Below are 21,341 nucleotides of genomic sequence, written 5' to 3' on the forward strand. Positions count from 1 at the left end.
GAATCCCTACAGTGCAGAAGAAGGTCATTCGGTCTATCAGGTCTGCACTGACCCAGGCCCACTCTCCCGCCCCAACCCACAACCCCATGCATTGATCATGGCCAATCCACCATCTTTGGACACTGAGGGGCAATTTAAAATGGCCAATCCACCTAACCTGCATACAAACAAGGAGCAGTAGGCCATTCAGTCCCAAATGGACAATTTCACATTTACCTTTGTTAAAACACATCTGCCACAGTTTGGCTGACGCTTGTCTCTTTACAACTTTATACCAACATCTAATCTACTTACTATGCCACCAATTTTGAAATCATCAGTAAACTTTATTTGACTCTCTATTGTGTTAAATTGGTCATCAGTAAATATAAAGACCAGTTAACATCACAGCACAGGTATTTGGAGACCAGCACCTCTTTCTACTTTGAGTTTTCTAGCCCCTGCTTTGGTGAGTTTTTCCACAGAGGAGGCGGCCCCCCCATTGGCCGCCAGTGGGATCTTCTCGTCCCGCTGAGGTCAATGGTAATTTGTATGGCTCACTGCCAGGGTCCCACTGCCAGGGTCCCACTGCCAGGGGGCCCACTGCCAGGGGGCCCACTGCCAGGGGGCCCACTGCCAGGGTCCCACTGCCAGGGGGCCCACTGTCAGGGGGCCCACTGCCAGGGGGCCCACTGCCAGGGGGCCCACTGCCAGGGTCCCACTGCCAGGATCCCACTGCCAGGGTCCCACTGCCAGGGGACCCATGGCGGGATCGACTTCAGCCGGACCAGCCGGTGTTTGAGCAGTAACTTTGTAATTGAATATAATAGAAATAGATAGTGCTTTTTGGCCAATTTAAGCAATTACCCAATTGAATCAAAGTGGATGATTATAACCAAAGATAGTTTGTAACTTGAGTCTTGCGCCTCAACGACTATTGAGCCAGCTACCAGAAATTATACGCACTATGAGGGAAATTATGATCATGTGCCCTCGTGCTCAATGACAAAGTTCTGCCCCTGTCAAACATTTTTGTATTCATTCAAAAGCTGAAATTAATTGATGAACCCTTACCGTGAAATTTATTGTTGTTTTGAAATGCAGGGTCCTCTGGCCTGACATGACAAGGGGAATCGCAGAACATTTTGATGTTGTCTTCTAAGTACCAGCTTTTGTTTTCATCAAACGTCATGAAAAGCAGGGAGAATTCCTGAATCTTGAGCTTCCCATGAAAGATTTTGTGCAGCGTCCCTCTTCTACAGATGATTAGAGGGCCAATCAAACCCGTATGGATGTCTCGTTCCTGATTAGAAAAATAGCACAATGTGACTCTGTAACAATGCAGCCTGCACCATGTGACCCTTTGGGCTTACAGCATCAGAACCTTCTTCTCATTCAGCAGGATGAAGCAAGAGATTGTTTAAATGGGAAGCTGAAAAGCAGAAAAGCTCAACTTAGCTTGAAAGACTTGAGTTCAAACTTCTTTAAAAGGTTTTCTATAAATAAGCCAAGATAGAAATAAGCCAGAAGGCCAAGTGATATTGCCTACAGCTTCAACTCACCAAGACATCTTTGCAAACCTTGACTTACCGGGTTGACATCTGAGTAATATGTCCAGGCTCTGCAGTCAAAGTCCTTCTCAGTGGGTGCTGATCCCTTTATTACATTCCAAATGTAAACTTTTGTGTTATTTGGATGAACAATATCATCAGCCTTTCTAGGCCAGTCTTGCAGCTTCTCTTGTTCATATTTGTATTCAAGTGGTAGCTCACGTGCCACACCATGAGCATGAATGGAGAAAGGTCTGGAGGCCATATTCTTGAACTTCACCTATATACATAATATATGGAATAGTTTTACATCACAGAATTGAATAGCTTTCAAATCGCTGTCTTACTTATCCAGTTGTTTTGGCTCTGTCGGACTAAATGGTCTTTTCAATCTAAAATGACCAGTCTCTATTCTGTAGTTTGGATCTTATTTTCCGCTGAATGAGCATCTAAATCATAAACTCTTGTGATGCCCAGCAATAATGGCAGCATGATTTTTCTAATTAGGTTATAGTTGGCAAAAGCAATGAGAGGGATTTTCTAGCTCTTTCCGTTGGTGGGATCTTCCGTTCCTGCCAAAGTTGACCCCTGAAGTCAACCCCTGCTGCCGGTTCCCAGGCGGCGGGACGGGTGAACCATGCAAAACTCTATTGACCTTTGGCAGAAGTGGAAGAGCTCGCCAGCGGACAATAGCAGGCTGCCTCTGCTGCAGGGAAGCCCACTGTGAGTGGGCGGGGGCATTGTGTGGAATTCATTACCACAGGAAGTAGTTGATGCTAAAACATTGAATATATTCAAGAGGCGGCTGGATATAGCACTTGGGGAGAATGGGATCAAAGGCTATGGGGATAAAGCAGGATTAGACTATTGAGTTGGGTGATCAGCCGTGATCGTAATAAATGGCAGAGCAGGCGCGAAGGACCGAAGGGCCTCCTCCTGCTCCTATCTTCTATGTACGTATCCATGTATGTAGGTACACAGCTAATGACTGCACAAAAAAAGTAATGAACCAATTATATGCAGTTATATGTATAGATTGGAGAAACTGAGGTTGTTCCCCTTAGAGCAGAGAAGGATGAGAGGAAATTTGAAAGAAATGTTTACATAGAGTCAATAAAGAGAAACCAGGGGAGTCATTCTCCGCCGGCGGGAGTCTCCGTTCTGCCGGCGCCCGGGGGTTTCCCGACGGCGTGGGGCTGCCCCACAATGGGAAACCCCATTGACCGGCCGGTGTTACGGAGACTCCCGCCGGCCGGTCGGCGCAGAAATGTGGCGGGGCGGGTAGGAGAATTTCGCCCCTGTTTCCAATTACTGAAGGTCAATAACCAGAGAGCACAGGTTTACGGTGATTGTCAAACAAACCAGAAATGATATGACATTTTCACATAACAAGTAGTTAGGATTTGAATGCATTGCTTGATAAATTGGTGACTACAGATCCAACCCTTCAAAATGGAATTGGATAAATATTTGAAGGAGAAAATTCTTACAGAGATATGGGGAAAAAGCCAGGAGTTAGACTAACTGTTTTTTTTCTTTGAAAGAGCCAGCACAGACTTGATGGGGTGAATGGCCTCCTCCTGTGCTGTACATTTCTATGATTCTCTTCTCTGAGCCACCTAATTGGAGCCCCATTGGCCTTATATATTGTGATTGATCACAATGCAATTGATGTTAGCTTCAGGGTATTAATGTTGTCTGGTTTTGGTGCCCACGATTTCTGCCCTCATTTTGACTTACCCCAGTTATGTTACATTCCTATTGTCTTCAACTACCTTGTGTGTCTGCTGCTTCATTTCTCAGCAAGTCCTGAAAAAGCAGCAAATACCTGGGGCGAAATTCTCCGTTATTGGCGGAAAGTCCGCCGATCGGCGCAAAAAACGGCGCAAATCCGACTTGTGTCAGGTCGGAAAAATGGGTCGAAAGTCTCCGGCCCGAAATGGGCTAGCAGCGATGTAACGGGATCCGCACTTGCGCACGTGGTTCACGCCGTGCAGCGTCATACGCGCCGCATGGCGTGACAGCTCAAAAGGCCACGCTGCTCCCCCCCACCCGACCGGAACACCCGACCGGAACACCCGACTGGATGGCTGGCCGCCGCTCAGCCCCGAGGTTCGCGTCACGGGATGTGGAGGCGCTCCTGGACGCGGTGGAGCAGAGGAGGGACGCCCTGTATCCCGGGCACGGCCGCAGAGTTGCCCCACGCCACAGCCGGCGTCTGTGGAGGGAAGTGGCAGAGGCCGTCACCGCTGCGGCCCTGACACCACGGACAGGCACCCAGTGCCACAAGAAGGTGAACAACCTCGTCAGAGCAGGCAGGGTGAGCCTCCCCCATATCCCCCCTCCCCCATATCCCCCCTCCCCCATATCCCCCTCCCCCATATCCCCCATATCCCCCTCCCCCATATTCCCCCCTCCCCCATATTCCCCCCGCCCCCATATCCCCCCTCCCCCATATCCCCCATATCCCCCCTCCCCCATATCCCCAAGTGAATCCAGCCCTAACCTTAACCTCTGCAATGCACGCGCAACCGAAGGCGTGCATTCATATACCTGCCTAACAGTGTTGCCTTTTACCCCTGCCCCCCCCCACAGGAGAAGCGCGCACACAACAATAGGGAACATGTGAGGACTGCAGGAGGCCCCGCTGATGAGAGGCCACTGACCGAACACGAGGAAAGGGCCCTGGAACTGGCTGGCGGACCTGAGGACCGGGAGGTTGCTGATGCAGAGGTCGGGGGCGTACTAGCAAGTGAGCCACCGACAGCCCGTCCCCATATCCCCCCTCCCCTATATCCCCCTCCCCCATATCACCTGATCACTGCCTGATGTCTAACCATGCATGCTTCATTGTGTATCGCAGGACCAAAGGTCCAGGCACCCGTCCCCGCAGATGCAGACCGCCCGCAGGATGCCCCTCGGAGGCCACGGGAGACAGAGAGACCCGGACCCTCCAGCATGCGACGCCCGCAGGATGCCCCTCGGAGGCCACGGGAGACAGAGAGACCCGGACCCTCCAGCATGCGACGCCCGCAGGATGCCCCTCGGAGGCCACGGGAGACAGAGAGACACGGACCCTCCAGCATGCGACGCCCGCAGGATGCCCCTCGGAGGCCACGGGAGACAGAGAGACCCGGACCCTCCAGCATGCGACGCCCGCAGGATGCCCCTCGGAGGCCATGGGAGACAGAGAGACCCGGACCCTCCAGCATGCGACGCCCGCAGGATGCCCCTCGCACACCACGGGAGACGGAGAGACCTGGAGCAACAGGGAGACGACACCCCCGTCACGTGCGGAAGCGACCACCCAGCGACGAGGGGGGCAGCCACAGGCCCCCGTCACATCCGAGCCAGGACACCACTACCCAGGACACCACTACCCAGGACACCACTACCCAGGACACCACTACCCAGGACACCACTACCCGGGACAGCACTGCCCAGGACACCCCTACCCGGGACAGCACTACCCAGGAAGACGAAATACCGGACAGTGACTCAGAGTGGATGGGTGGAGACGAACCCCCAGCCCAAAGTGCCATGGACTCAGAGTGGGACGAAGAGCACGACACAACGCCACTGCTGTCACCAACACCCTCCACCATCGCAGAAACACTCACCTCGGTTTGGCACTTTAGTGATGAGGCGTCTGCTACACTCACTGGTGCGCACAACACAGCCGTCCCGGTACAGCAGGTGGAGGTAGGAGCAGCAGAGGGGCCGGGCGGTCGGAGGGCAGCCCAGGCCAAGCGAACATCTGCCGCCCAGATGGATCCCGGGTTCCTGGAGTTACCACACCCACACATAGATCCGATGCAACCACCGACCCGGAGACGAGCGGTGACGGCCGGCTTGCGGCGGCTGCAGTCGCAGGTGGAGAGGTCCACTCGCGTCCAGGAGCTGGGAGTGGTGCCGGTCATGCGTGCCACCCAGGCCGACACCGCACGGGTGGCGTCCGCGGTGGAGGCAATGGGTGCGACGGTGTCAGACATGGGGAACGGTTTGCGAGGCCTGGGGCTTTCCGTGCAGGCGGCGTCTGTGGCCCAGGACATGGCTGCCCTCTCACAGGAGGCCATGAGCCAGTGCCAGCGCCAGATGGCAGAGGCGCTCAACGTCATAGCCCAGTCTCTGCAGGCCATGGCCCAGTCTCAGCAGGCCATGGCCCAGTCTCAGCAGGCCATCGCTGAGGGCATCGGCGCCAGTGGCCATGTGCGAGCCGGCGTCGCACTGTCACAGACAGGGTTTGCCAACCCCCTGGGCTCCATGGCTGCAAACCTGCAGACCCCTGTCGATACCAGCACGGGCCTCCAGGACTGGCAGCGCCAGATGCCGGGGGGGCGTCGGATGGCCAGTCCGTTCGTATCCCCCACCCATGTAGAGGCCTGGGGGCCATCGGGCACCCCGAGGGAGGAGGAGGTGGTGTGGTCCGTCCCGGCTCCCCCTGTAGGGGAGGTCCCGGAACACCGCGACACCTCGGACTCCCCCCCTTCCGTCCCAGGTGCATCGGGTGGGCAACGGGCAGGACATGCTGGCAGCTCGCCACCCCAGTCGCCCGGGCCGCAGCCTGGCCCATCTAGGCCAGGACGCCCCAGGAAACGGCCGCCAAAGGGATCCAGTGTCAGAGGGCAGGAATCACAGGAGTCCACCTCCAGTTCTGCTGTACCGTCTGGGGAACCACGTAGACGTAGTCAAAGGGCCCGTAAGGCCAAACAATTTGACACTGAGTAAGTTGGCACGGGTGCAGGGCACAGATGAGTTTTAGGGGCTAGGGCACGTGCATGAACTCCTTTGGTTATTAAAGTCAATGTTACACCTACAGAAGCTGCCTTTGTGCTCTGTCCAAAGCGTGCGGGGGTGTCATGTACGTTGAGCGCAAGTGTGTGTGTGAGGGGTGGTGTTACCTCAGCCCCAGGTGAGTCTGCCCCCTTCCCCCTGGGCCGCCAACAACATCCCCCCGGGCAGAGGACGGGACCGTGCGTTGCAGTGTCACAGCCGCATGCAGTGATGGTCCGGGTGGATGGTGGTACTGTGGCCATGGGTCAGACATAGTCCAACGATGTGGAGCCAGGAGCTCACCGCAGGGCGGGTTGTCTTCATCCTCCATGGCCCGCAATAGACACGCGTCCACCCGCAACTGTGTGAGCCCGGCCCGTTGTGCCGCAGGTGGATCGGCAATGGGGGGGGTGGTGTGCATGCGGGTGGGGTGGGTGGGGTTGGGGAGGGGGGTGAGGGTGCTGGGTGGGTGGATGGGTGGGGGGTGTGGGTGGTCGGCTGTTGCCATGGTGTGCGGTCTGTGGCCATACTACCCGATTCCCACGCCCATCTAGTCAGTGAAGCGGGCGGCTATCAGTCTGTCCCGTGCCCGCTGGGCCAGCCGGTAACGGTGGACAGCCACCCGCCTGTGTCTACCCCGTCTGCCCTGACCATTACCCCCATCCCCCTCATCTGGGGAGGACTGCGCCTCTTCCTGCTGCTCCTCCACTCCGCCCTCCTCTGCCTGCGGCACATCGTCCCTCTGCTGGGCTATGTTGTGCAGGACACAGCACACCACAATGATGCAGCCGACCCTATCTGACCGATACTGGAGGGCGCCCCCAGAGAGATCCAGGCACCTGAAACGCATCTTCAGCACGCCAAAGCACCTCTCTATCACTCCCCTTGTCGCTACATGGGCATCATTGTAGCGGTTCTCCGCCTCATTGCGTGGCCTCCGTATAGGCGTCATCAGCCACGATCGCAGTGGGTAGCCCCTGTCGCCCAGCAACCAGCCCCTCAGCCGGGGATGGCGTCCCTCGTACATGCCGGGGATGGATGACCGCGACAACACGTATGAGACGTGTACACTGCCTGGGTAACGGGTGCAGACGTATAGGATCATCATGCGGTGGTCGCAGACCACCTGTATGTTCATCGAATAGGTCCCCTTCCTATTGGTGAACACGGCCCTGTTATCTGCAGGTGGCCGCACGGCGACGTGCATCCCATCGATCGTGCCCTGGACCATGGGGAACCCAGCCACGGCAGAGAAGCCCACGGCCCGGGCATCTTGGCTGACCCGGTCCACAGGGAAGCGGATGTAGCGGTGCGCCATGGCATATCTGGCATCTGTCACTGCCCGGATGCACCGATGCACCGATGTCTGCGATATGCCGGACAGGTCCCCACTCGGTGCCTGGAATGACCCCGTTGCATAAAAGCTCAGGGCCACCGTAACCTTGACGGACACGGGGAGAGGGTGTCCCCCGCCAGTACCACGCGGTGACAGGTGTGCCAGCAGGTGGCAGATGTGTGCCACGGTTTCCCGCCTCATCCGGAGTCTCCTCCTGCATTCCCGGTCCGTGAGGTCCTGGTATGACTGCCGGGGCCGGTACACACGGGGCGCCCTCGGGTGCCTCCGTTGCCGTGGGGCCGCGACGTCCTCCTCCCCCTCCTCATCCTGTCGGTCAGGTGTCCCTCCAGCCTGGGCGGCTGCCGCCTGTCCCTCTGCGGAAGCCTGCGCCGCCTCTCTGGCACGCTCCTCCTCCTCATCCAGGGCAACATAGACATTAGCGGCTGCTGCCACGGCGGCCAACATCGCTGGATGATCGGAAAACATGACGGCCTGGTGGGGGGGGAGGGGAACGACGACATGTCATCATTGCCCATATCCCCTCCTCCCCACAGCCAGGTGGCATGGACCGCATGGGTCCATTGGAGGCTGGCACCAGGCCAGGTGGACCAACTCACTTGCCCTCGCATCCCCCTCCCCAGCACGGACCCCCCCCAACCTCCTCCGCGGCACGGACCCCCCCAACCTCCTCCCCGGCACGGACCCCCCCAACCTCCTCCCCGGCACGGACCCCCCCCCCCCAACCTCCTCCCCGGCACGGACCCCCCCAACCTCCTCCCCGGCACGGACCCCCCATCCCCCTCCCCGGCATGGACCCCCCGCCAACCTCCTCCCCGGCACGGACCCCCCATCCCCCTCCCCAGCACGGCCCCCCCCCCCAACCTCCTCCCCGGCACGGACCCCAACCTCCTCCCCGGCACGGACCCCCCCAACCTCCTCCCCGGCACGGACCCCCCATCCCCCTCCCCGGCATGGACCCCCCGCCAACCTCCTCCCCGGCACGGACCCCCCATCCCCCTCCCCAGCACGGCCCCCCCCCCAACCTCCTCCCCGGCACGGACCCCAACCTCCTCCCCGGCACGGACCCCCCAACCTCCTCCCCGGCACGGACCCCACACCCCACTCCCCGGCACGGACCCCCCCAACCTCCTCCCCGGCACGGCCCCCCCCCAACCTCCTCCCCGGCACGGACCCCAACCTCCTCCCCGGCACGGACCCCCATCCCCCTCCCCGGCACGGACCCCCCCCAACCTCCTCCCCGGAACGGACCCCCCCCAACCTCCTCCCCGGCACGGACCCCACCCTCCTCCCCGGCACGGACCCCCCATCCCCCTCCCCGGCACGGACCCCCCCCAACCTCCTCCCCGGCACGGACCCCAACCTCCTCCCCGGCACAGACCCCCCATCCCCCTCCCCGGCACGGACCCCCCCCCCCAACCTCCTCCACGGCACGGACCTCAACCTCCTCCCCGGCACGGACCCCCCCAACCTCCTCCCCGGCACGGACCCCCCCAACCTCCTCCCCGTCACGGACCCCTCCAACCTCCTCCCCGGCACGGACCCCCCATCCCCCTCCCCGTCACGGACCCCCTCCCGGCACTCCCCCGGAGCCCAGCCCACTCTAACCACCCCCCCCGCCGCACACACACACACACACAACCCGAGACACACCTCTCCTCACACATTCAGACTGCGGCCACGCCATCGCCTGCCCAGAGCCAACCCCCCAGGCCGTCACTCACCTCCACGCTGGTCGGCGTGACCAGGGTCACGCCGATGAAAAGGAGGTTTAATTTACGTCGACGTGAACGGTCATCACGTCGACGGGACTTTGGTCCATCCGGAAGGGAGAATATCGGCAGGCCGAAAATCGGCTGCCTTGCGCAGACCCGTGCCATTCTCCGACGGCAGCGGCGACATTAACGCCCCGCCGACTTTTCTCCCTTCGGAGACTTCGGCAACCGGCGGGGGCGGGATTCACGGCGGCCAACGGCCATTCTCCGACCCTCTGGGGGGTCGGAGAATGACGCCCCCGAACTTTGGAATTAACTGTGTCACTTTGGAATGTGAAAGTGTAGTCGGAGGTTGCAGTCCATGACTGGTTACTGTGAAATTTCGGAGCTTAAGATAACATCCAGTGTAGTTGTGCATGTCACAACACCAAATTTAACTCAAATTAGATGAACCGAGCAAACAAATGAATTTGAGAAACATTTTGTTCAAGTCTTGATTTAACGCGTTCAGACTGGGAAGCTGGCAGTCTTTTCCAATAGTGTGGGGTGGAATGAAAACTTGAGAAGAAAGAATCATGCCTTTTTGGTGACAAACGGCATCCTAGAGACAGTGTCAGTGTAGTGGCCTTGGAACACTTCATACATTTGCACTTTTTTATCCTAGGTATGAAGCCAAATGAATAAAGAATGTGGGGGGGAGGAGGCAATTTACTGGAGAAAAAAATCATGCAAAGGCCGAATAAATGCAAGTTAAGGAAGTCACATTACAAATTCAGTGAAGTTAGCTCCTGTGGTAATACCAGGTATTGCAGTACCTGAGAGGAGGATGCCCATTGGCCAGACCTAGGAGTCTACCATTGGCCAACGTACGTAGCTCCGCCCTGAGAGGCGGGGTATAAGAACCAATGCCGTCCCAGCAGCCTTCACTTTCTGTATTGAAGCTGCTGGGTACAGTTCTAGCTGATTAAAGCCGATTAGTATGACTCTCCTTGTCTCACGAGTAATTGATTGTGTATCAGCTCCTAATGTGATATCACACTTTGACACTTAACCTTCTGATACTGTTACAAAATAATTTTGTAGAACTGTTAAGTAATGGATTTTGATCCAAGTGCTTGGTTTAGAAGAAAATTACAGCTCAATGTTCAATATTGATTCATAGACAAATATGTGAATTCTTTAGTTTCAGATTTGGTAGTAACATAGTACTTATTTCTGCCTTTTAGAAGCCCTTCTAGAGCAGTGAGACAAATAATTAAAAAAATATGGATTGAATTAACAATGTTTTTTTAATTCATTCATAGGGTTTGAGCATTACTGACAGTATGCAGTGACTGAGTGGCTTGCTAGGCCATTTCAGAAGGCAGTCAAAAGTAGGCCAGACAAGGACGGCAGATTTCCGTCCCTAAAGGGGCATTAGTGAACCAGATGGGATTTTACAACAATCATGTAATGGTCATCATTAAACTTTCAATTCCAGCACTTTACTGAATTCAGATTTCACCATCCATCACGGTGGGATTCGAACCTGGTCCCCCAACCATTATGCTGGGTTGCTGGATTACAAGTCTAGCGACAATACCACTCTGCTACAGCCTCCTCATTATGCTAGTGCCTCTTCATAAAACATCCCGAAAGTAAGGAAGGGTCTTGATGTGCTTTATGAGGTGAAAATATTTGTGGTTGGATGATTTATAAGATTGGACAATGTGGACATGGCCAAAGAAGTAGGTTCTATGCAGGCTTCTCTAATTCTGGCCTCATGTTTATTCCCAGGTATAATTGCTCCACCAAGATGATGTAGTCTTCGCCTCGTTGATTGCCCGAAGGCGGATCCTGTTAGGGTGGAGAGCAACCGTTCCACCCTGTGCCCTGGCATGGCGGGGGGACCTGCTGGAATTCTTGACTCTGAAAAAGGTCAAATTTGAACTGAGGGGAAGGACGGAGGGGTTCTACAATTTATGGACGTTATTCATGATGCACTTTCGAGAATTGGATTACATCGAACATTAGGGGGGTGGGGGGGGATGGTTGGGAAGGTTGGGGGGAAGGTGGTCGAATGTGTTGTATGTGTTAATGGTGACTATGGGTGATTTCTGATTTGTTTTTGTCATTTGTCTATGTTAACATGAGGGCTAATGTTTGGGGGTTTGGTGGGAGATGGGATCGTTGTTATTGATATGGGGATTGACATTGCATTCGTTACTGATTAATGTTTATTGTTGGGTGTAAATTTGGGAGAAAATGTGAAACAGGAGAAGAATAAAAATATATTTTTAAAAAAGAAATAATTGCTCCACTTGGTGACCAAGCATTCAGTCGCCCCTGCCCTAAACTCTGGAATATCCTCCCAAATCTCTCTGCTTCTCTTTAAGACACATATTAAAAGCTACCTCTCTGACCAACCTGTTAGTCATCTGAACCAATATATCTGTGTGCCTTGGTGTCATACTTTGTTTTATAAGGAACAACGTGGGAAGTTTATATTCAGGGTAAAAAGTTTATTTATTTTTTTTTAAATAAATTTAAAGTACCCAGTTCTTTTGTGCGAACCACTGCGCCACAGTGCCGCCCATAAGTTTCTTTATGTTAAAGTTATAAAAGTTATTTTTGTTATAGCAAGTTGAACGAGAGCTTTCAGAACATGGAGCCAATATGGCTGAAGTCATGGGCCGGAATTCCCATTGACAGCAACGGGAGAAGAAAATCCTGTTCTCAGCGTATTGTGCAAGCCTCCTGTTGCCAAGAAACATCCAGCTGGGAAAATTGAGAATTCTGCCCATGGTAATGCGGTGGTAATGTCACTGCACTAGTAATGCAGAGGCGAATGCTCTGGGGACATGGATTCAAATCCCACCATGGCAGCTGGTGGAATTTAAATTCAATTAATAAATTCTGGAACATAAAACTCATATCAAAAATAATGGTCTTGAAACTATAATTGATTGTCATAAAAACCCTTCTGGCTCACAAATGTTCTTTTGGGAAGGAAATGGGCCGTCCTTATCTGGTCTGGCCTACATGTGATTCCGCAAACCCAAAGCAATAAGATTGACTCTTATCTGACCTCTGAATTGGCCTACCAAACCACTCAGTTGAAGGGTAATTAGATATGGGCAACAAATGCTGGCTTTTCCAGCGCTACCCAAATCCTATAAAAGAATAAATAAATAAAATAACTCATGGCAACTGACAGTTTTGTGGGAAGGAGGGAGATGCAACAAAAGCCGAAGAGGGGAGCATTGGGCACTATCCAACTAATTGGAAACAAAGTCCCAAAGTGAGCGCTTTTAGCCGCGTGTTTCCTGGTGCTCACACTGCCGGGAAACACATGACTATACAACGCAATTCGCATTGTATAAGGGGCCTCAGCAGGGAATACGCGGCCGAGGCCACACGTGGTCCCATTTTGTACATTGAGGAGCTCCGTTCGTCGTAACTCCCCAGTATAGCGAGAGATCAAGGCACCATTTTTAAATGGCGTCACGATATCCACCGCCCCAAAATGATCCCCAACAACCCCCAGCCCGAACGCAGTATGGTAGGGTCCCTGCCCCCCACACCCTCTGCCCCCCACACACCCCACCCTCTCTCAACACCCACAGAGGCAACCCTCATCCCAATCACGGGTGCACAGAAAATACAATCTTGGCAGTGACAAGCTGGAACCCAGGTGACACTGCCAGGTTGGCCTGGTGGCACCAGTAGTGCCAGGGCACCACCCTGCCCAAAGGGCATGCAACTGGGGGCCTCCAATCCCCAGGGATTGTGCCGTTCTAACTGGTCCCTGATTGTGGAGGCCAGTACCAAACGGTGCTTACCTAGGGGGTGATTCTCCGAGCCCCGCGCCAGGCCGGAGAATTGCCGCAACTGGCCCCGATGCCAGCGCACGATTCTCCGAGGTGCGGAGAATAGGCGCCATTTACGCCGGTGCGTTTGGCACGGCGCCAGCCGCGGGCCGCTGGAATCGGCGGGGCCACCGATTCTCCGGCCCGGATGGGCCCTGCTGCCGCGCGGATACGACAGAGTCCCGCCGGCGCCGTTCACCCTTGGTCGCTGCCAGCGGGAACTCTGCGCGAAGGGTCGGGGGCGGCCTGTGGGGCGGGGGAAAGCGCTCCTTCCCCGGGTGGGGCCTCCAATGGGGTCTGGCCCACGATCGGGGCCCACCGATCGGCGGTCCGGCCTCTCCCCCCCCCCCCCCCCGGCCTACTTTGTTGCGCGGCCAGCCCCTGAACACCGACGCCATGTTGAGTCGGGGCCGGCGCGCTGAAGAAGTCCCCCGCGCATGCGCAGGTTGGTGCGACCCAACTGCGCATGCACGGGTTGGCGCGGCGCTCATTTGGCGCCGGGAAGGGAGGCTGGAGCGGCGTGAACCGCTCCAGCGCCATGCTGGCCCCCTGTGAGGGACAGAATCAGTCGTCCCCGTGCCCATTTCACGACGGCGCGAACACTTGGTTTCCATTTTGGAGAATCGCCCCCTTAATGTCTCTAAGGCAAAGGGGATAGATCCCAAAGTCTCAGGAACCTCGGGAATCTGCACATTAAAGTGAGACTAGCTGTCTGGCTTTAATATGCAGATTTGCCAAAATATGATCCCGCCCACAGTGGACAGGATTTACATTGCAACGCCTCGTGAGATCTAACGTGATCTCGTGAGGCATTGAGAGCCAGGTGGATCCTGGGAACAGGGTCTCCCGATTCTTATCGGCCATGCTGCACCGTGGCGAGCTAACTTTCAGACGCATCGCGCCCATAGAGTAGAGAAAGTTCAAGAGGTAGGGATAGATGAGGCTATGGAGGGACTTACAAAGAGAACAATGAGGTAACATGGACTACCATGTTGACCGAGTGAACTCAAGAGTTGCAATGGACCAAGAATCAAAAGAATTGTATAGACTTGGTGCTGTGCAGAGAGGAATCATTCGTGGGTTTGGCTGTGGGAGAAGAAGTTAGCAGAAGAGTAATAGAATGTGGAGTAAGCAGATGATTGGTAACGTGAACTAAGAATGATGACAAAAGGAGAGCCAGAATGTGATGGAAGATGTTCAGCAAATTAAAATGAAGGGAAGACTGAGTTAATAATAATAATCGCTTATTGTCACAAGTAGGCGTCAATGAAGTTACTGTGAAAAGCCCCGAGAGTTCCAAGGTAATCACAGAAATATTTGGATTGGAACAGATTGGATTGATGACCTCCTGGAATCCAGTTTAATGTGAAACTGAATTTTGAGTTTGCATGTTAGTCCTGTGATCAATTTGTAAAATATCATTTTAAATCCATATATTTATTTTAAGGTTGGTGACTCACCACAATAACATCATCGACTTCAGCACTGATGACAGGCCCAAGAATGCCCAAATGTTGTTCACCTTCTCCACGGACTATGGGATGTTTGAACATGCTGTCCTTGTATTGCAGAAACACTGCCTTCTTGAATTTGCTGCCAAGACTCTGTCTTGGAGATTGCTTCCTCTGCCTATGTGACATTGGCATCAGTTTAATCTGATGTTGAGCTGATTAAATTTGCTCCAGTTACAGCCATTAGTGAGTGTGAATATTATTTAAATATATATGTATATTTATATATTATCTCTTAAATCTATCATACATATTTACATTTCTGTACAATATCTTCAGTATCATGCCCAGTAATTTACTGGGCAGTAATCCAGGAAATAGCACAAATATCTATTTGAAACTCGAAATACCCAGTAAAGTGCTCTACTCCTTAATATTTAGTCAGTAAATCCTGCAATGAATGCCTAACTTAGACATGTGTTAAATAACAGTAAAACGATACTCCTCTGACAAAAGATCAGTAAGATATCTCATAAACCCTCAATTAAAAACCTTGACTATCTTTTATTAGGGGCTGGATTCTCTGCACCCCGACGCTGAAATCGCGTTCGACGACAGGGCGGAGAATCCGTTTTCCCGCATGAAATCGGACCGGCGGAGGTTCCGCTATTCTCCGCTTCCCGAAAAGAGGCGTATTCAGGAATACGCCGCGCCGAGTATCCACGGCCTGAGGCAATGACCTGTGGCCCACCCCGCTATTCCCCATCCCCGACCGGCTGAATTCCCGACAGGGTGGCTCTAATATGGTCCTGCCGTTCGGGAACCTCGTGTGGCAGCTGCGGGCTCAGTCGGGGGCTGCCACAGTCGGGGGAAGGCCGATCGGAGGGCTTGAGGTGCTTCATTCGGGGCTGGGGCTGGGGGCTATGTGTGCGGGCGGTCAGGGTCGGGCGAGCGGCCGTGCGGGGCACTATATCGGTGGATCAGGTCCACGGGCTGAGTCCGCCATGGAGCGTGCCTGGCCTCTGACCCGGACGTGCGGGGGGCCGTACCAACAGCTGGAGCTGCGAGCTCCACGACAGCTGCCTGATAGCCCCCTGCAAGACGTGAATCTGTGGACTTTTGATATCAGTTTTCCTGGCGTAAAAGTACACAGTTTTCGCGACGACATGGGGACATAGTCCCAAAAACGGAGAATTCAGCCCTATATGTTTTTGAATTCGCGAAGGGGATTTTTCATCTCTTCGCACCAGCAGGATTTCCGTTCCACTGATGGCGAACCACTGCCACGGAATCTCGGCAGTGTGGGGTGGATCCCATTGACAGCAGCGGGCCCAGAAGATCCCGTTACCGGCCAGTGGTGGGTTGCTTCCCGCCACAGGGAAACACGCTGAAAATCCCGCCCCATGTTTAATCTCTTTTGCTGCACTTCTAGTCACACAGTATTCCCCAGTCAAGACAGTGGGCATGTGACAGAGACACTTGAAGATTATTGTAAAGTAGAGCTGAACACTATGCATTGCCCACCATAAATACAAATGGAAATTCCTTTCTGCTTATCAAGCTACTCATGGGTCACAGTCACAAAAACATGAATAGCTGGAATTTGAAGCTGTCATAATTTGATATGATTGCGATACATTTTCCTCACAAATTGAGGATTACATTTTCATTCTTTTAATAAGGCTGGACCAAATAAAAAGAATATTGGATCAGTAAAGTTTAAAAATAATGAGCGTTTAAAGTTTGAGCATATTAATATTTTGTCCAGCGGTTGGCCTGTCTGCCACACAAAACTGAGGCTGCAGTTGTGAGACAATGCAACCTTTACCAATCATTTACTGGTAGGCACATTAAAATAACCTTGAATGTATAAAAGATGGGGCGTGAAATTTGGTTTAATCGCAGATTTGGAGGCCCTTTTGTGAGGCTGCATATGGTGCAGTGGCCCATAGGTAGTTTGGACATTCTGAATTCTCTGTGTGTGTGTCCGAAAGGGCGCCGGAATGTGGCGACTAGGGGCTTTTTATTTCATATAGTAACTTCATTGCAGTGTTAATGTAAGCCTACTTGTGACAATAAAGATTATTATTATCATAAGACCATAAGACATAGGAACAGGAGTAGGCCGTTCAGCCCCTCAAGCCTGCTCTGCCATTCAATAGGATCATGGCTGATCCAACATTCATTGAATCAGTGCAGAAGGAGGCCATTCGGCCCATCGAATCTGCACCCCATCCAGATCCACACCCCCACCTTATCTACATATCCTTGGACACTAAGGGGCAATTTAGAATGGTCATTCCACTTAATCTATACTTCATTGGACTGTGGGAGGAAACAGGAGCACCCGGAGGAAACCCACCCACTCACGGGGAGAAAGTGCAAACTCCACACAGTTACACAAGGCCTAAATTGAACCGGGTCCCTGGCACTGTGAGGCAGCAGTGCTAACCACTGTGACACCATGCCACCCATATCCACAAATCCACTTTCCTGCCCTATCCCCAGAACCCTTGATTCCCTTACTGATCAAGAATCTATCTATCTCAGTCTTAAATATACACACGGACTCTGCCCCCATACCTCTCTGTGGTAAGGAGTTCCAAAGACTCACAACCCTTTTACAGAAGAAATCCCTCCTCATATCGGTCCTAACTTTCCCCCCTTTATTCTGAGACAATGCCCTCCGGTCCAAAACTCTCCCATGAGGAGAAATATCCTCTCAGCATTTATCCTATCAAGCCTCTTAAGAATCCCATAGCTTTCAATGAGATCACCTCTCATTCTTCCTGTGAAGGGTGCTCATGTAGGCGTGCTGAAGCTCCCCAACTGACCAGATGACTCATTCAGGATCCTAGTCTCAGAATCAACTACATCACTCTCACCTTCATGAAAAGTTCTATCATATTACGGTCGCTCATCCCCAAAGGGTCTTGCACAACTAGATTGGCAATTATTTCATTCTCATTACACAATACCCAGTCTAGGGTGGCCTGTCCTGTAGTCGGTTCCTCAGAATATTGGTCCAGAAAACCATCCCGTATACATTCCAGGAATTCCCACTCTATGGTATTGTAATTAATTTGATTTGCCCAATCTATATGCAGATTAAAATGACCCAAAATTACAGATGGTCCTTTATCGCATGAATCTCTAATTTCTTGTTTAATGCCATTCCCAAGATCATCGCTACAGTTTGGGGGTCTATACATAACACTCACAAACATTTTTTGCCCCTTGGTGCTTCGCAGCTTGACCCGTACAGATTCCACATTGTTGAAGCTAATATCCTTCCCCACTATTGTGTTAATTTCCTCTTTAACCAGCAATGCAACCCAATCGCCTTTTCTTTTTTGTCTGTCCTTCCTAAATACTGAATATGCCTGGATGTTTAGCTCCCACCATTAGTCACACTGCAGCCATGCGGTAATCCCGATTATATCATATCCGTTTTCATCTATTTGTATGATTAGTTCATCCGCTTTATTGCGAATGCTCCACGGATTAAGGCACAAAGCCTTTAAGCTTGTCTTTTTAACATTAATTTTCCCACTCCCAATATTTTTCACTGTGGTCCTGCTTGAATCTGGCCCTTGGTTTATCTGCCTTTTACATTTCTTATTCCCCTTTCTGACTTTTGATTTTGTCCTTGATTCCTCCTTCTCTGACTGCATAGGTTCCCACCCCCCTGCGTTTTTAGTTTAAACCCTCCCTGGAAACTCTTCATAATGAACAAGCAGTTGGCTTGAATAGGAATTCTACATGTGCAGTCTATTGTTAACTGGTTACATCTTATTTAATATGTCCACCTTTATGAATCAAAATTAATACTCACTTACCTGTGCTTGAAAGCTCCAGCTGATTCGTTGGCTTCATAATCCCATAACAGTTCCACAGCTGCAATGTAATAGTATTTAGACTGTGAATTGGAAGTTCGTAGGATGTAGCTTGGATCCTCCTCTGGGCACCACTCACTGCTGGAGAAAGCTCCAAAGTTAGTATCATGTATGTCTCGGTAGCTGGACTCATCACCAGCTCCACTTTCTTCTGAATAGTCATCATATTCAAGAGTTTCTTCCCTGGCTTGTGTGGAATTGATTACAGTTTCTGTGGTTGATGCTTCATTAAATGATGTCTGATTGGATGTTATACCTTCAGATTCCCTGAAGGTTGCAGCTGTATCATTATCCCATAAGTTCATTCCCTCTGTTCCATTGCTAATTTCCCGTTCAAATGTAAATGCTTTGTGAAGCTGGGTCTTTGCGATAACCCCATCATCCAGCTTTTGGCTTTGATTTGATTGCAATTTGTCGGTCAATACGATCCGGTCTTTTTTAAGAACCTGTTTTTCATAGAGGAAGTCCTGTTTTCCATCTGTTTGAGTCAAGGTCAGGTTAGCTTCTGGGCTATCGTGAAAAGGTATCTCTCTCATTCGGTTCGTCTGCACAAGATCATCCGAACTGTAGTTTGTTTCAATTAACTCATCAATTTCTCCATTCTTGCTGTGTTTATTAACTCTACTGTCCTTGGTGAAGGCAGAGTGCATTTCATCAGATTCTTTTGTAGTTTGCTTCTTGCTGGTTTCAGATGGATCATCAAGATCCTTTCTAATAGTTTGATTCAGTTCATTGGGGTCTTTGGACAAACTGTTACCGTGATTCGAAAAGCGATTTTCTTTCTTTTCCTGTGCATATCCCTTACCTAAGGTGTGATGTTGCTTTTGCCTGCAATGTGACCAGATAGGGTCTTGCTCAATCATATTTTCCACATCATTCGTGATGTTCATGAGTTCCTCCAGTTCAATTTCTTCTGTTATATTATTGTTGCGCGTGTTGAATGCTCGTGGTCTGAAAAGAAGTTGCTTCATTTCTTCTTCAAGTACGTTTCCATTAGCCTCATCAGGGTCAATTTCCAGAAGAAAGTCTTCCACCATTTCCTCATCATAATCACAGTTACGAACTCTGAACTTTGCCCTCATGCCCTGAATTTGATATTGATAATTGAGGGGCTCCACGAGCCACAAACCTGGAGGTTGAGAGGTAAAGGGAGTAATAAAGTAAAACTATAGAGTTGGAAAGAATCAACTTTTACCTAAATTAAGTGCAACCAAGCATATCAAGTTTCATTTCATAATTTCTCAGTTTTGAAAGTGACATGGTTGGGATGTCAATCGTTGAATAGTACAATGCAGAAGGAGACCATTGGGCCCATCAATTCTGTGCTGCTGTTCCCACTCTGCTGTTCTTGCCCCATTTCCCTGAATTTTCTTCTCTTTCAAGTGTTTATCCTATTCCCTTTTGAAGGCTACTGTTGAATCTGTATGCAAAACCCTATCAGGGATCGCGTTCCAAATCCTAACTACTTGTTGCATAAAATGTTTTTCCTCATGTCACCTCCGGTTCTTTTGGCAATCATCTTTTGTGATTCACCTGTTGTGACTCGGTTGAGGACTCTGGATCTGTACTCCCTGGAGTTTAGAAGGATGAGGGGGGATCTTATTGAAACTTACAGGATACTGCGAGGCCTGGATAGAATGGAAATGGAGAGGATGTTTCCACTTGTAGGAGAAACTAGAAGCAGAGGGCACAATCGCAGACTGAAGGTACAATCCTTTAAAACAGAGATGAGGAGGAATTTCTTCAGCCAGAGGGGGTGAATCTGTGGAACTCTTTGCCGCAGAAGGCTGTGAAGGCTAAATCACGGAGTGTCTTTAAGACAGAGATAGATAGGTTCTTGATTAATAAGGGGATCAGGGGTTATGGGGTGAAGGCAGGAGAATGGGGATGAGAAAATATCAGCCATGATTGAACGGCAGAGCAGACTCGATGGGCCGAGTGGCCTAATTCTGCTCCTATGTCTTATGGTCCGGTTATTGACCATTCAGCTATTGTTTTTGATTTACTCTATTTACTTCTTCTATTAAAACACCTCTGCATTTTAAACACCTCCATCAAATCTCCTCTTAGCTGTCTCTGCTCTTAGAAGAATGTCTGTCCTCAGATTCTCCAGTCTATTCACATATCTGTCATCTCTGTGCATTCTGCATGGAATTGTGAGTATATACAGAATTTTCTCACTGGGAAAAAGACAGAGCAAGAACTATTAAGGCTTCTTTGACAGTTTCCCAAAGCCACAACTTCTACGATTTAGAAGGACAAGAGCAGCTAGCATATACCATTGTCTTAAAGTCCTCTCCAATTCACACACCATCCTGTTTTGGACATATTATGGCTGTTCCTTCAATACCACTGGATCAAAATCGCACCCCGACCAACATAACGGGAGTTAAGTCAGAGATGCACATTTGCACCAGAAACACAAACTGTTGCAGCTACATGCCAACAGTTTTGAATTAATCTAAAAGCCCCATACAAAATGACAGTGGTGTATCCTCAATAACATCTACTCACATTTACGTAGCATCTTTAATGTAGAAACTCATCACAGAGGTTTAATCAGACAAAGCTAAGCCAAAGGTGCTAGAAAGGACCATGAAAAGCTTGGTCAACAAGAGATGAGGTGTAAAGGATTAGGTCAATGCGTATCAGAGTGTGGGACTTACGCAGAAAGCATGTTCACACACTACTTCTCCTGTCTGGAACCCCCCAAGACACTGTTGTTGTCTAAACTCTGTGCAAATGTAGAGTAAGCTATTACTTAATCAAGCAAGG

The 21,341-nt window shown here is 51.4% G+C and overlaps 1 protein-coding gene across 1 annotated transcript in view; it reads right to left on the minus strand.

Annotated features, from left to right (window-relative positions):
• The window catches only part of f8 (coagulation factor VIII, procoagulant component), a 128,476-nt gene that overhangs the window by 39,630 nt on the left and 67,505 nt on the right, over window positions 1-21,341 (minus strand). Inside the window, exons 13-16 of the mRNA XM_072505270.1 lie at window positions 18,510-19,695; window positions 14,680-14,848; window positions 1,570-1,809; window positions 1,054-1,282 (exon numbers count right to left, since the gene is read on the minus strand). Of these exons, the coding sequence (XP_072361371.1) occupies window positions 1,054-1,282; window positions 1,570-1,809; window positions 14,680-14,848; window positions 18,510-19,695 (1,824 nt within the window). The remainder of the gene's footprint in view (window positions 1-1,053; window positions 1,283-1,569; window positions 1,810-14,679; window positions 14,849-18,509; window positions 19,696-21,341) is intronic.

This window comes from Scyliorhinus torazame, chromosome 5, assembly GCF_047496885.1.
Source record: "Scyliorhinus torazame isolate Kashiwa2021f chromosome 5, sScyTor2.1, whole genome shotgun sequence".
In the NCBI taxonomy this organism is placed as follows: Eukaryota; Metazoa; Chordata; class Chondrichthyes; order Carcharhiniformes; family Scyliorhinidae; genus Scyliorhinus; species Scyliorhinus torazame.